A 12,583-nucleotide genomic window follows, 5' to 3' on the forward strand; every position below is an offset into this window, starting at 1 on the left:
CTATCCCTCCCCTCCAGCGTATCTACCACTCCTCCCAGTTTAGTATCATCTGCAAATTTGCTGAGAGTGCAATCCACATCATCCTCCAGATCATTTATGAAGATATTGAACAAAACCAGCCCCAGGACCGACCCCTGGGGCACTCCACTTGACACCGGCTGCCAACTAGACATGGAGCCATTGATCACTACCCGTTGAGCCCGACAATCTAGCCAGCTTTCTACCCACCTTATAGTGCATTCATCCAGCCCATACTTCCTTAACTTGCTGACAAGAATACTGTGGGAGACCGTGTCAAAAGCTTTGCTAAAGTCTAGAAACAATACATCCACTGCTTTCCCTTCATCCACAGAACGAGTAATCTCATCATAAAAGGCGATTAGATTAGTTAGGCATGACCTTCCCTTGGTGAATCCATGCTGGCTGTTCCTGATCACTTTCCTCTCCCATTTCCTCACCATTGCTTGGAATGGTGCAAGTATATTAACGCATGTGCAAAAAAGCAGTGCAAGCAACGATGGTCTGATCATTAAAGCAAATGATTGGGACTTGAGAGATCTGGATTAGTTTCTCAGCTCTGCCCAGATTTCCTTTGTGGCCTGGGGAAAATCACTTTTGCCAAGATTTTCAAAAATAGGCTTTAGGCTAATTTTAGGCTTCTAAATCCATAATTAGGCACTGTGATGGGGTGTGCTCTCTGCACTGGCCCTGAAAAATTTGAATTACACCAGATGGGCCCAATCAGCTAATTAAGCTGCAAATAGGGGAGATTACGTGGTGTGGAGGGCATTAATTAGAAGGAAGCTCACCTGTGAGGGAACAAGTGGGGCTTCTATAAAGTCAGGAGGCTGGCAACGTGCCAACCTGTAATCTCTTTCCCTGAGGTAAGGGAGAAGGGAGGGGCAGGGATAGGAAAGGGTTTATCTAGTAGGCCAAAGAGAGAAGGCTGGAGAATAAAAAGCTTGGAGAAGCATAGTAAGAAGTAGTCTAGAGCCAAGAGCAGGAAGGCTGGTGTATCTGCAGACCGTAACTGCTTGCTACAGGGCTCTGAGCTGGAACCCAGCGTAGAAGGTGGGCCTGATTTCCCTTACCGTCCACTGCAGAGTGTCATTGCATAAGGCAGTGAACAGCAAGACAGCTTGAGCCACTGCGGGAGTGACAGTCAGGTCAAAGACCATGAGGACTGCCTGACACTACTGGTACTGAAGGACTTTGAAAGACTCCCAAGAAAGGGAAAAATCACAGTGTGCCTTGGCCAGAGTCACAAAGTCATAAAGCAGACATTTTGTATTTGTGCAGACTTCTTTACTGTAGTACTTTCAGACCAATTCTCCAATTTGTCAAGGTCATTTTTCATTCCGATCCTGACCTCCAAAATGCCTACAACCTCTCCTAGCTTGGTGTCATCTGCAAATTTTGTAAGTATTCTCTCCCCTCCATTATCCAAGTAATTAATGAAGTAATATATATTGAATAGTACTTGCACCAGGACTGACCTCACTAGATACATCCTCCCAGTATGAGAGTGAACCATTGATAACTACTCTAAGTTACGCTATCAACTATCATTACTAACTACTCTAAGTTACGCTACTTAGGTTGACTTACAGCGGTGTCTCCACTGCGCTGTGTCGACGGGAGATGCTCTCCCCCTGACATATTTTATGCTTCTCAGTAAGTGGGAGTATAGAAGTCGATGGGAGAGTGCTCTGCTATCAATTTAGTGGGTCTTTGCCAGACCTGCTAAAATTGACACTGCTGCATTGTTCGCAGGAGTGCTGATCTAGCCATATGTATAGACATGGCCTGTGATGTCACCGGTTCTCCATGAATTCTCTACAATAATTGCTAATGGTTTCAAGATTGCTTCACCTAGTGTCTTAAATACCCTATGATGAATTTCACCAGGCTCTACCAACTTGACTACATCTAACTTATCTAAATATTCTTTAACCTGTTCTCTATTTTGGCTTGCATTTCTTTTCTCTTGCTGTTAATATTGTGTTGAGTATCTGATCGCCATTTACCTTTTTAGTGAAGACTGAAGCAAAATTAAACACCTCAACCTTCTTGATTTCATCAATTATTTGCTCTCCTTCCCTGCTAAGTAGAGGACCTACACTTTCCTTCATCTTTCTCTTGCTCCTAATGTATTTAAAGAATCACTTCTTATTGCCTTTTACGTTCCTTGCTAGGATAACTCATTTGTGCCTTACTCTTTTTGTCCCTACATGCTTGTGGTATTCTTTTGTACTGCTCCTCAGCAATTTGTTCATATTTCTTCTTTGTATAGAATTCCTTTCTGATTTTCAGGCAATTAAAAAGCTCCTGATAAAGCCATATTGGCCTCTTACTATTCTTCCTATCTTTCCTAAGCATTGGGATAGTTTGCAGTTGTGCCTTTAAGATTATCTCCTTGAAAAACTACCAGCTCTCCTGAACTCCTTTTTCCCTTAGATTTTCTTCCCATGGAACCTTACCTACCAGTTCTCTGAGTCTATTAAAGTCTGTTTTAAAATCTTGGCCATAATTTCTCTGTTTCTGTTATCATCTGTAAAAATGAGGTTAATGATATTTTGTCTGTCTCGTCTATTTAGATGTTTAGCTCTTTGGAGCAGAGACTGTATCTGACTACGTATATGTACTAGCACTTAGCTCAATGGAGCCCTGCTCTCAGTTGGAGCCTCTTGGCACTACAGTATAATAATTATTTGTTATACAAAGAAGTTCTTTGCTTTTGCCAAATACCAAACCTTGATATTTTAGTTTGTATTTAATTTCATTGTTTTTCAATGGCAGTCTATAAAAGAACATAGGGTAGAAAAAGTGTGTTAGTGAAGTTTGTATTCAGGAGCAAAGGGATAATATGTCACCAGTGGAAATCCCTTTCTTGGATTTTCTGGATCCTGGTTATACCACAGATGGTGCTACTGCAGATGCTCCATTGTCCTGGTAATTGTACATGAACCTGCACATCCCTCCTTGCTCTCTGCCAGAAGCCTGGAGCCTGCACGGCTCTGCAATATTGTCGGAAACTTTGCAAGCACAGGACATATGATCCTCCAGTATTTGCAGAGCTGTAAGAAGAATGGAATCAGCTGAGTACATGACGATTTCTTGAAGGACAGATTGCTGTGGGACATAGTGAGAAGCAATTCACAGTTGTTGTTGGCATTCACAGAACACTGCAGACAGTGGAGTGCTGCTTCTGGGCCCAAGAAACAAGTGCTGACTGGTAGGATCACATCATAATGCAGGTTTGGGATGATGAGCAGTGACCGCAGAACTTTCAGATGTGCATGGCCAAATTCCTGGATCCATGTGCTGACCTTGGCCCAGCCCTTCAGCACAGGGACACCACAATGAGAGCTGTGCTGACAGTGGAGAAGTGAGTGGACATTGCACATTGGAAACTTGCAATGCGCAACTGCGACCAGTTAGTGGGAAACCATTCTGGACTTGGAAAATTCACCGTGGGGTCCATTGTCATGCAAGTATTCAGAGCCATTAATAGTCTTCTGCTATGCAGGACTGTGACTCTCGGCAATGTGCAGGACATAGTGGATGGATAAGCAGCAATGGGGTTCCCGAACTGAGGTGGAGCAATAGACAGCACGCATATCCTATTTTGGCACCAGACCACCTTGCCACAGAGGAGATCAACAGAAAGGGCTACTTTCCCATGGTTACGCAAGCACTGGTGGATCACCAGGGATGCTTCATCGATATCAATGTGGGCTGGTCAGGGAAGGTGCATGATGTTTGCATCTTTAAGAACAGAGAAAGCTACAAGCAAGGATTTTCTTTCCCAAGAGGCCGATTACCATTGGTGGTGTTGATATGCCAGTAGTGATCTTGGGAGACCCAGCCTACCCATTGCTCATGAAGCTGTACACTGGCCAGCATGACAGCAGCAAGGAAAGATTAAACTACTGGCTCACCAGGTGCAGAACGACAGCTGAATGCACTTTTGGTAGACTGAAGGGAGACACTGGCATCGTTTACCCATAAGATTGGATCTCAGTAAAAAATTTTTTTTAAAAAAAATCCCAACTGGTAGAGCTGCATGCTGTGTCCTGCATAATACCTATGAAGCAAAGGGAGAAAAGCTGCTGCCAGGGTGGAGGTGAAGCAGCAGTCTGCCACGTTTGAACAGCCAGACACAAGGGCTATTAGAAGAGTTCAACACAGATCTATACAGCGCAGGGAAGAGTACTTTAACACTGAGCCACAGTAATGCATTGTGAAGTACTGTGCTCTACCTGACCCTGCAGTTTTGGGGCCTGTTAGGAATTGTGTGGTGCTTGGTGTACATTTATGATTATTACACTGATTGTCACTGATCCTATGAGTTGTGTCACAGTGTTCAGTAACAAGTAAGAGGGTGCTTTCAGAACTGCTAGACACTCTGCAGCCTGTGTTGTGAACTAATAAAGTTTAATTATTTCCCAAAGAATATAATTTTATTCAGTAGCAAAACCAGTGCAAAGAAAAATCTGTGCAATTTAAAAGCAAATACATAAGAAATTTAAGTTAATGGAACAGAACAATGGGAAAGAACAAATATGTCCACTTTACCTACACATACAGGAACTGTGGCTTTTACAGGTCAGAGTATGTGAAGCTGGGGTTGTCCTTAATGTCCCCTGGGGCGAAGTGGTAGGGGAGGGATGTGGCCCCTGATACCATGTGGAATGTTGAAGGGGGGTGTAGAAAGCTGCTGTAATGCTATTTTCCGTGGACTGCAAAAGGAGGCAAGCCTGTGATTGTTTGACCCATAGGTCCACAAGAGTCCGCAGCATCTGTTTGCTGGTGGAGAAGCCCCATTATGTCCTTTGCTTCTCTCTCTCCTTTTCTTGCTGGGACTCTTGGGCCTTTCTCCTCTCCACTATTTCCTTCTCCAGTTCACTTCAATGTTTGCCCTCCAGGCTCTTTGCTCACGGTCTGATGCAGCACTGGCTTGCAGGGTCTCATGGAACATGCCATCTCAAGTCCTCCTTATCTGGTTCAGATGTTCCATGGGCGTGGAGGGGAAAACCCCTCAACGCCGCAATGGCAGCAGCTTCCGATAAAACACAGACGTACCACTCTCAATATTATCACAGTGCAAAGTGAAAGTTAAAATTTAGAACTCCCTTCCCTTGCTCCCCTAGAGTTTTAAATAAGACATGCTCATTGACTATTCTGCTTCGGAGGGCTTGTGCACGGTGCCACTCACAGCACCAGCCACGGTGAGGATGGCCTGGCAGGGGTGAGGGGAATGAGGAGGGAATTGCTTGGCTGCATGAAACTATGAGTACAGGGCAATGGCACCGAATACTGGCACCATTTCCCACAGGTGGTGATGATTTTTTCACTTCTGCCCGTAACAGAGGCACAGACAGCACAGCTGCTTCTGGGGTCCAGAAGCCACCTCGGCCCATAAGCTGCTAGCCTGAGTATGCGATGGTGCCTGACAAAGTTATTGCTGACTGACATACGAAAGTGTCCTACCACTGAGGAAGAAATAAGACTGACCTTCCTCCCTCGCCCCCCGAAATCTTTCGGAGAGGATTGCAGAGTACCCCCATGAAAGTTTTCATTGAGATTTCTCAGGAGGATTCAAGGGACATCCCTGTGTACATAAGCAATGGTTCCCATTGCCTAACTCTACAAGGGAATGATAGGTAAATAAAAATGCTACCTCTCTTTGCTGCACTGCTGCCTCTTCTAGCATGAATACATTAATTAAAAGTCATTAGCTGTGTCCTATTAAGTTGGGGGCGCCATCAGTACACCACTGTAATGGGAAACACAATTATACACTTACCCAAATTTCCTCCCCCTGCATCAGGCTCGCCCGTGTTCGACTGCTGGCATTGACTGCACGGTGTGGGAGTCTCATCAGGTCCTGGCTCACAGCATAGCTGGATCCCTTGGTTGCACGTCCCCCATCCTCCTTTCTGATCATGCCAGGGGCCTGTGGCTTGGGCTCCTCGGCGGTATCCATGGTGGTGAGTTCTCCAGCAAGTACGGCATGCAGCTCTTTGTCAAAGCAACAGGTCTGCGGCTTGGCACCAGATCAACTGTTGGCCTCCCTGGCCTTCTGATATGCCTGACGCAGTTCCTTTGCTTTCAGGTGGCACTGCTGCCAGTCTCGGTCAGACCCCTTCTCCTGCATCCCCCGTGAAATCTGCTCATAGACACTTATGCTTGGGTCTGTAGCTGTGCTTGTACAATCTCTTCTCACCACAGGCCCAGGAGATCCAATGTCTCCTGTCTACTCTGTGTCAGAGCATGTGTGGCATGTGTAGCCAGCATGGTCAGTTGCACATAACAATGGAGTGCTGCTAGGTGTGATCACCAAGCTGGACAATCAGGAAATGGCATTTCAAAAATGTGCCAGGCTTTAGAGGAGAGGAGGGCCTTCCAGCCTCCATGACCCTGGGGCTGGATCAAGCATTAAGGGCCAGCCGCTGGTGGACTGTTAGGGTCAACGTAAGTAACACAGTGTCTACACTTGCGCAGCATCAACCTCAGTACATCGACCATGCCCGGTGCCGCTCAAGCAGGTGGTGTTACTTTGTCGGCATAATGGAGCACTTATATCAGTGGGAGACAAATTTAAGTGTAGACCCTTGGACAAGTAGGTGGATGCAAGGCGGCTTACATTGACCTAACTTGCTAGTATAGACCAGGCCTGAGACTCTTTCCTTTGACTGAGTGCTGAGGAGACAGTGAGATCAGCCCCTAAGGACCAGGGATCATCAGCAACCATTCTGACCAATTAAGCAGTGGTTTGTAGATATGACAAGGAATCCCATTCAACTCTTAAATGGAATGGTGATTGCTACAACACGGGGCCTGAAGGACGGTAGTAGGTTTAAACTTGAGATCCTGGGCTTGGTGCTGTGTGAGAGAGGTAGAAAGCTTTCTTCCATCTCCTCCCCACCCAAAAAGTAAACACACTTGCAATAATATGCTAAATCTGTTTTAAAAGGCTCCCTTTAATGTATAAACTCATGATCGGAAATGCTAAGGTTATTACAGATGCACAAAGGGTAGTAACTGCTGATTTACAGGAGATGCAATTCATACTTACATGAGTCGGCTGTTATACCTCAAAAATACCTAGTCTGCACACTGCAGCCTACAATATTTTTAGCGTTAGTGCCATTATTATAGATCAAGCCACAATACTGTACAACTTGATTTTCTTCCCTCTCATTGCACAGCGCTGTCCTAGACTATTTGTTCCCAGAAGCCCCTTTTCTCTTTGACATTGCAGTTGTCATTGCTGTCATCAAGTAGCTCTACCACTGGTCTCTCAATATGCATATGAGTCAGTGGAAGAATAAGGGAGCGAGGGTGCACTTTATTTAGGTACATAGTTTTTAAGATGACTTGCAGTAAGACGATGCACACAATACACACAGAGGTACTTTAATCAGCCATCACAACATTTGGTTATGAAAAACCTACCTTAGGAGAAGAAGAAAGCTCCTTCACTGCAGGAACAGCTGACATATTCTCACTCATTCCTGTCTCTGTCTTTGGTGAGAGGACTGGTGGTGCAGGAGCCTTTCTTTTCATCCTTTCTGCTTCTTGCAGTGGAGTAACTTGATTATTTAAAGCAGGGCTTGATTTTGGTTCATAAAATGGATTTGATCTAATTAAAAGAAGGGAAACATATTTCTTTGCTATCTCTTTGCACTTTCAAAACAAAAATAATAGTTGATTGTTTTGATTGTGCTGTTGCTGCCTTTTTCATTTTTCTTTCTTTCTTTCTTTTCTTTTTTTTTTTTTAAAGACCGATGAGTGAATTATGTACAGCCAGCAATTGCTTTAGGCCAACATTTGCAAAACTGGGTATCTAAAGCTAGGTTCCTAAGTCCATATTCAGCTGCCTATAGAAAAGTGGCTGAGCACCCACAAGTCTCATCGAAGTTGATGGATGTTGGAGGTGCTAAACAACTCTGAGAATCTAGAGAGTTTTATTTAGATAACTAAATGTGGATTTTGGAGCCCAATTTTAGATACCCTATGTTTGAAAATCTTGGCCTCAGTGTATATACAGTCAAAGTCAAGTACATTTTCATTTCAGTCACAAACAGCCATCATATAAGTCTGAGAACACTCAATGGAACACACAACAGCACAGGAAAATAATGGCTAATGTTGTTTGCATAGATAAATAGCCTTTTGTTTTGCACATTATTTGGCTAAATATCTTTCAAGAAACCCAGTCAAACATGTTCATGTGTTGTCTGATGCGTTATCACCACAGCTGCACTATTTATATTCCATCTCTCAATGATAAATAAAATAAGCACTTTCCTAGCATTTACACTTTTTAGCCAGGTCTCCAATGAGTCTTATGTCAGATGATCATACAGAGCTTTTCCTAATCATTTAATGTACTTACTCTCAGCATGTAAAATAGATAGCAATATTGTATCTAATAAGGGGTCCTCCTCTGTATCAAGCTAATGTATTCACTCTGTCTCTTATTTTCCATTCTTTTCCATATGTCCAACAGACCTCCACTTATAAAAATAATCATCTGATCCATTATTCCATCTTTTACTATTGTACACTTTCCCAGTAAGATATACACGTATATGTATATGTATAATTTGCTGAACTCTGTGCTCATGCAGTAACATGACATAAATTCCCAAAAGGCAAACCTACATACAATTAGATGAAGTGCAACACATCAAAAATAAATAGCTTCAGTCCCTTGAATTCATTTTTAGATGGAAACAGTATTGTATCCAGCATTAGATAAGAGGTTAAGCACTCATATCCAGTCAGAATTTTCCTCTCCATGCTAGAGAACCAAACTGGTAGGCAGTTTTTAGATAAATGAAACTTTAAAAATTGAACTTTTATAATAAGTATTCTTCATTAATAGCTGATTTAGCACTCCAGTTCCTTTCCTATTTCACTTTAAAAACAAAAAACCCTTTAAGAATATTTTAGTTTTAAAATATTTTCCTCAATTTATTGAAATGCCTTAGAAATGACTTTGATGCAGTTTTGCCCTTTTCCTCTTTATCAGTGAGCAGGAGAAAGCAATTGTTGTGTTACACCACAGAGAATAAGTGTACCTCTGAAGGCTGAAGTTTAGTAAACACATCTTTGGGAATGTGGAGAAGGGAGGAAAAAACTAAAACAACCATTCAGCAACAAGCTTGGTGCATGAAGCTCACCTTACTGTGGGACTCCTGCTGTTTATTACAGGAGAGATTAAGACTAAAATAACTAGCCCGCTGACTGAAGGCATCTTTGAGGTGTTCTCACTTCAGCACTCATCAAATGCAAAAAAACATGAGTGAAGTCAAAGCTAAGGGTGATGTCAAAATAACAGTTTAAACAAAAAAGGATGGACATGCTCCAGAGGAGGAGGAGGAGGAAAAAGGACGGTATTCGGTTTGGAACAGAAGACTCAACAGTACCTGTCAATTGTTCTAATTTTGCTGACAACCTTGTTGAGCTGTCTTCAAACATTACAGAGTTCAAAGGAAGGTGAAAATAAAAATGAAAAAAGATAAAGAGTGAAGAACAATATGTTTATAGGAGATCGCAATGTTTTCTTTAGTTCCACAATTTCGTCTTCTGACTAGCCAGCAAATGCAGCATGTTTTGACAGTGAACTAACTGACCCTCCACACCCTTACTTAGAATTACAGAAATTATGTGCACTGGGACTTTTCTAAGAAGTTAATGTTAATTTGCAGTGAGTAAAAAATTCAGATTAATGGGAGTAAAGAAATCTGAGAGCTGGGTGGAACCACATTTTAAAATTAATTTTCTTACATTCCTGCTCTTAAATAAAGACTTTTACCACAACACATTCACCAAGAAGCAAGGCCTACAATTAAGCAAGTTACAGGCTTGTTCAGAATTTGCTTTAAACATAGGCTGTATCTACCTTCAGTGTATAGTAAAGGCAGAACACATTGATATTACACTTTTCACCTCATTTTAAAACCAGTCCTAACCATTTCTTTGAACTGTTCATTTTAATAAGATTCCTAAAATATCAGAAGCATGACACAGGCTTGGTTTCTAGTTCTTGTCATAATGGTAAATTATAATGTAAAATCCAAGTTTTGAAGTCAGTGGATTTACTCCAGATTTACAGATTTGTAACACAGCAGAATTTGGCTCATGTTTGGTTGCCTGGTGAGCAAGACCAGGCAAAATCTGGCTGAATGAATCCTGGTTGGAAGATACTAATTGGCGTATGCAGTCTGTGCTTCAACTATATTATAAAACCAACAGTTATAATGGAATTTATCTAGAGAGAAGCTGAACTGTCCATCACAAGATAAGGCACCCAGCAAACATCTCAGTAATCAGCAATCATCAACACTGCAGTTACTTGTTTCTCTACTCTGTCAATCAACTTCAAGAAGTTAGAAAACATAGTTGCAACTTTCACCAACTATAGTGCTCTCCATTAATTCAGTCTGGTTAATGAGAATAGAAACTATGGAACCAAATCATTTGATTTGAATATAACTTCAATTTTTTATTTTAATCTATTCAATATGTTTTGGGCTGGTATTACTGGCTAATGAAATTTAGTTCCTCTTTCAATAAAATGATTTTCAAATGAAATAGAATTAAAAGAATAGGCTAAGTGTGATACTATAAAACAGTGCAATTTAAATAGGTGCGTACTTATGTAATTTTCAAACGCATAACTTTATTTAACTTAGCAAAGCAACTATTCTTTATTAAGGACTAGTCACCGGCCAATTTTGATTTTTAAAAAAAAAACGTATGAGTGCATTTTTACAAACGCACAAGTAATTTTTGATCCTTGCCTAAAATTAAAAAATGGCCAAATTAACTTTATTCAAACTTTGCAAAACACTTCCGTCTTTGAGCTATGACCAAAATTTCAACCCACAAGAGCTTTGTTTTGAGTTTCCTGATAGTTGAATATCCTTAACAGAACATTTAAACTGTAGCACTGTTACCACAATATACCTATGATCATAAATATTTTGCATTTACATACATATTCTGACGATATCAGTGTACTTGGCAGTCATCAATGAAGCAAGTCTCCATTAAGCATACCATTTAAAGTAAATATTTTTACCAATAGAGAAAATAAGGCACAGGGGTGTTATGTACTTTGTCCAAGGTTACATAGCAGCTCTGTGGCAGCTCTGGGATTAGAAATCAACTCTCAGGGCGCTCTAACAGTACATGCCTTGAAACGGATTTCCTGATTTAAGTACACTGAATCATGCTTCCTCTAACTTATTCCATTAGGATTTTCTAATGTTAAGGACATTTTGCACTGGCATTTAATGTAAAAAAAATCCCAGATCTCAGAGCTAAGTAATTTAATATTTAGCTTTCACTTTTCTTAGGCATGAGAGATATCCAGAGCTGTGGTCAGAGTTCAGTATAGGGCTTGATCAAAATGGAACCCGGGCCTCGCACTGAAGATATCTAATGGCATGGACTTTTAGTTAAAAAAAAGTTAGATTGCCATTATGTCATTGGCCCTACAGAAGCAAGTTCCCAGTCACATTCCAGTTCCCATTCCTGCCTACCACCCTCTCATAATGATAGTTCTAACATTTTAAAAAACATTTATTTCATCTTGTCTACAAGACTGAGTCCAAAATCCATGCTCTGCCTTCTCGAAAGGATAATGGGACCAGGCACCCGATTTTAAAAGTCTGCTCATCCTTATTCTTGGTAGTGAGCATCAAATTTAACATGAACACAGCAAGAAGAATACAATGTGATTCATGAAGCATACTGCAAAAAAACCCAACCAAACACAAAAAACCCTTTAAATGCAAGGGTAAAAATGCATTGCTTTTCAAATGAGGAACGGGAGTGTCCTTTGGCATCCTTCTATTTGACATGTAGCCCTCCTATTACTCTCAAAACCACTCTCAATGAAAGCATCTGCTCATTGCTGCTCAAAAATGCAAACAGAATGACAGGATGTATAAAGAGTGATACAGGAAATATTACTGAAAGCTTTAAAATGCCATAATGCTGTTATATAAGTCAACGGTTTGCCCTGATCTTCAACACGTTTAGGTCTGGTCACCCCATCTTAAAACAGATATACAGTAGCAGAAATAGGAGCATCCAGAGACGGGCGATGAAAATGATTAGAGACATGGAGAGACTTCTGTATGAAGAGAGATTGAAAAGGTTAGGACCAGTTAGCTCAGAGAAGAGACAAGTAAGAGGGACCATGATAGAGATCTATAAGATAAGAAAGGGTATAGAGGAGAGTAAATCAGGTGCTCCTAATTGTCCTTTTTTATATAAAAGAAGTACCAGGGGACGTTCAACAAAATGAAAAAAAATACATTGGAAAACTGCAAAAAGGAACTACATTTTACACGGTGCATACCTGTCACCATACAGTGCCACTCAGGCCTAACACTTAGCAGGATTCAAAAAAGGGGTTACATATTTATGTAGATAAGGATATCCACAGTCACATGCGATAGAACACAAAATGTACAAAGGGGAATAAACTGTCAGGCTTCAGGGCACAAGCAAACTACTAACTTATAGGAGTGAGGAAAAGCTTCCCCTATATACTCAT

The 12,583-nt window shown here is 41.4% G+C and overlaps 1 protein-coding gene across 6 annotated transcripts in view; it reads right to left on the bottom strand.

The window, feature by feature from the left end:
• The window catches only part of EHBP1 (EH domain binding protein 1), a 321,365-nt gene that overhangs the window by 145,492 nt on the left and 163,290 nt on the right, over window positions 1-12,583 (bottom strand). For 5 of the 6 annotated variants that reach the window (XM_073339541.1, XM_073339540.1, XM_073339537.1 and 2 more), the window contains one exon: window positions 7,462-7,648. In XM_073339541.1, the coding sequence (XP_073195642.1) occupies window positions 7,462-7,648 (187 nt within the window). Of the gene's footprint in view, window positions 1-7,461; window positions 7,649-9,440; window positions 9,483-12,583 lie in introns of all 6 variants that reach the window. The other variant, XM_073339536.1, reaches the window with a different exon arrangement.

This window comes from Lepidochelys kempii, chromosome 3 (assembly GCF_965140265.1).
Source record: "Lepidochelys kempii isolate rLepKem1 chromosome 3, rLepKem1.hap2, whole genome shotgun sequence".
In the NCBI taxonomy this organism is placed as follows: Eukaryota; Metazoa; Chordata; order Testudines; family Cheloniidae; genus Lepidochelys; species Lepidochelys kempii.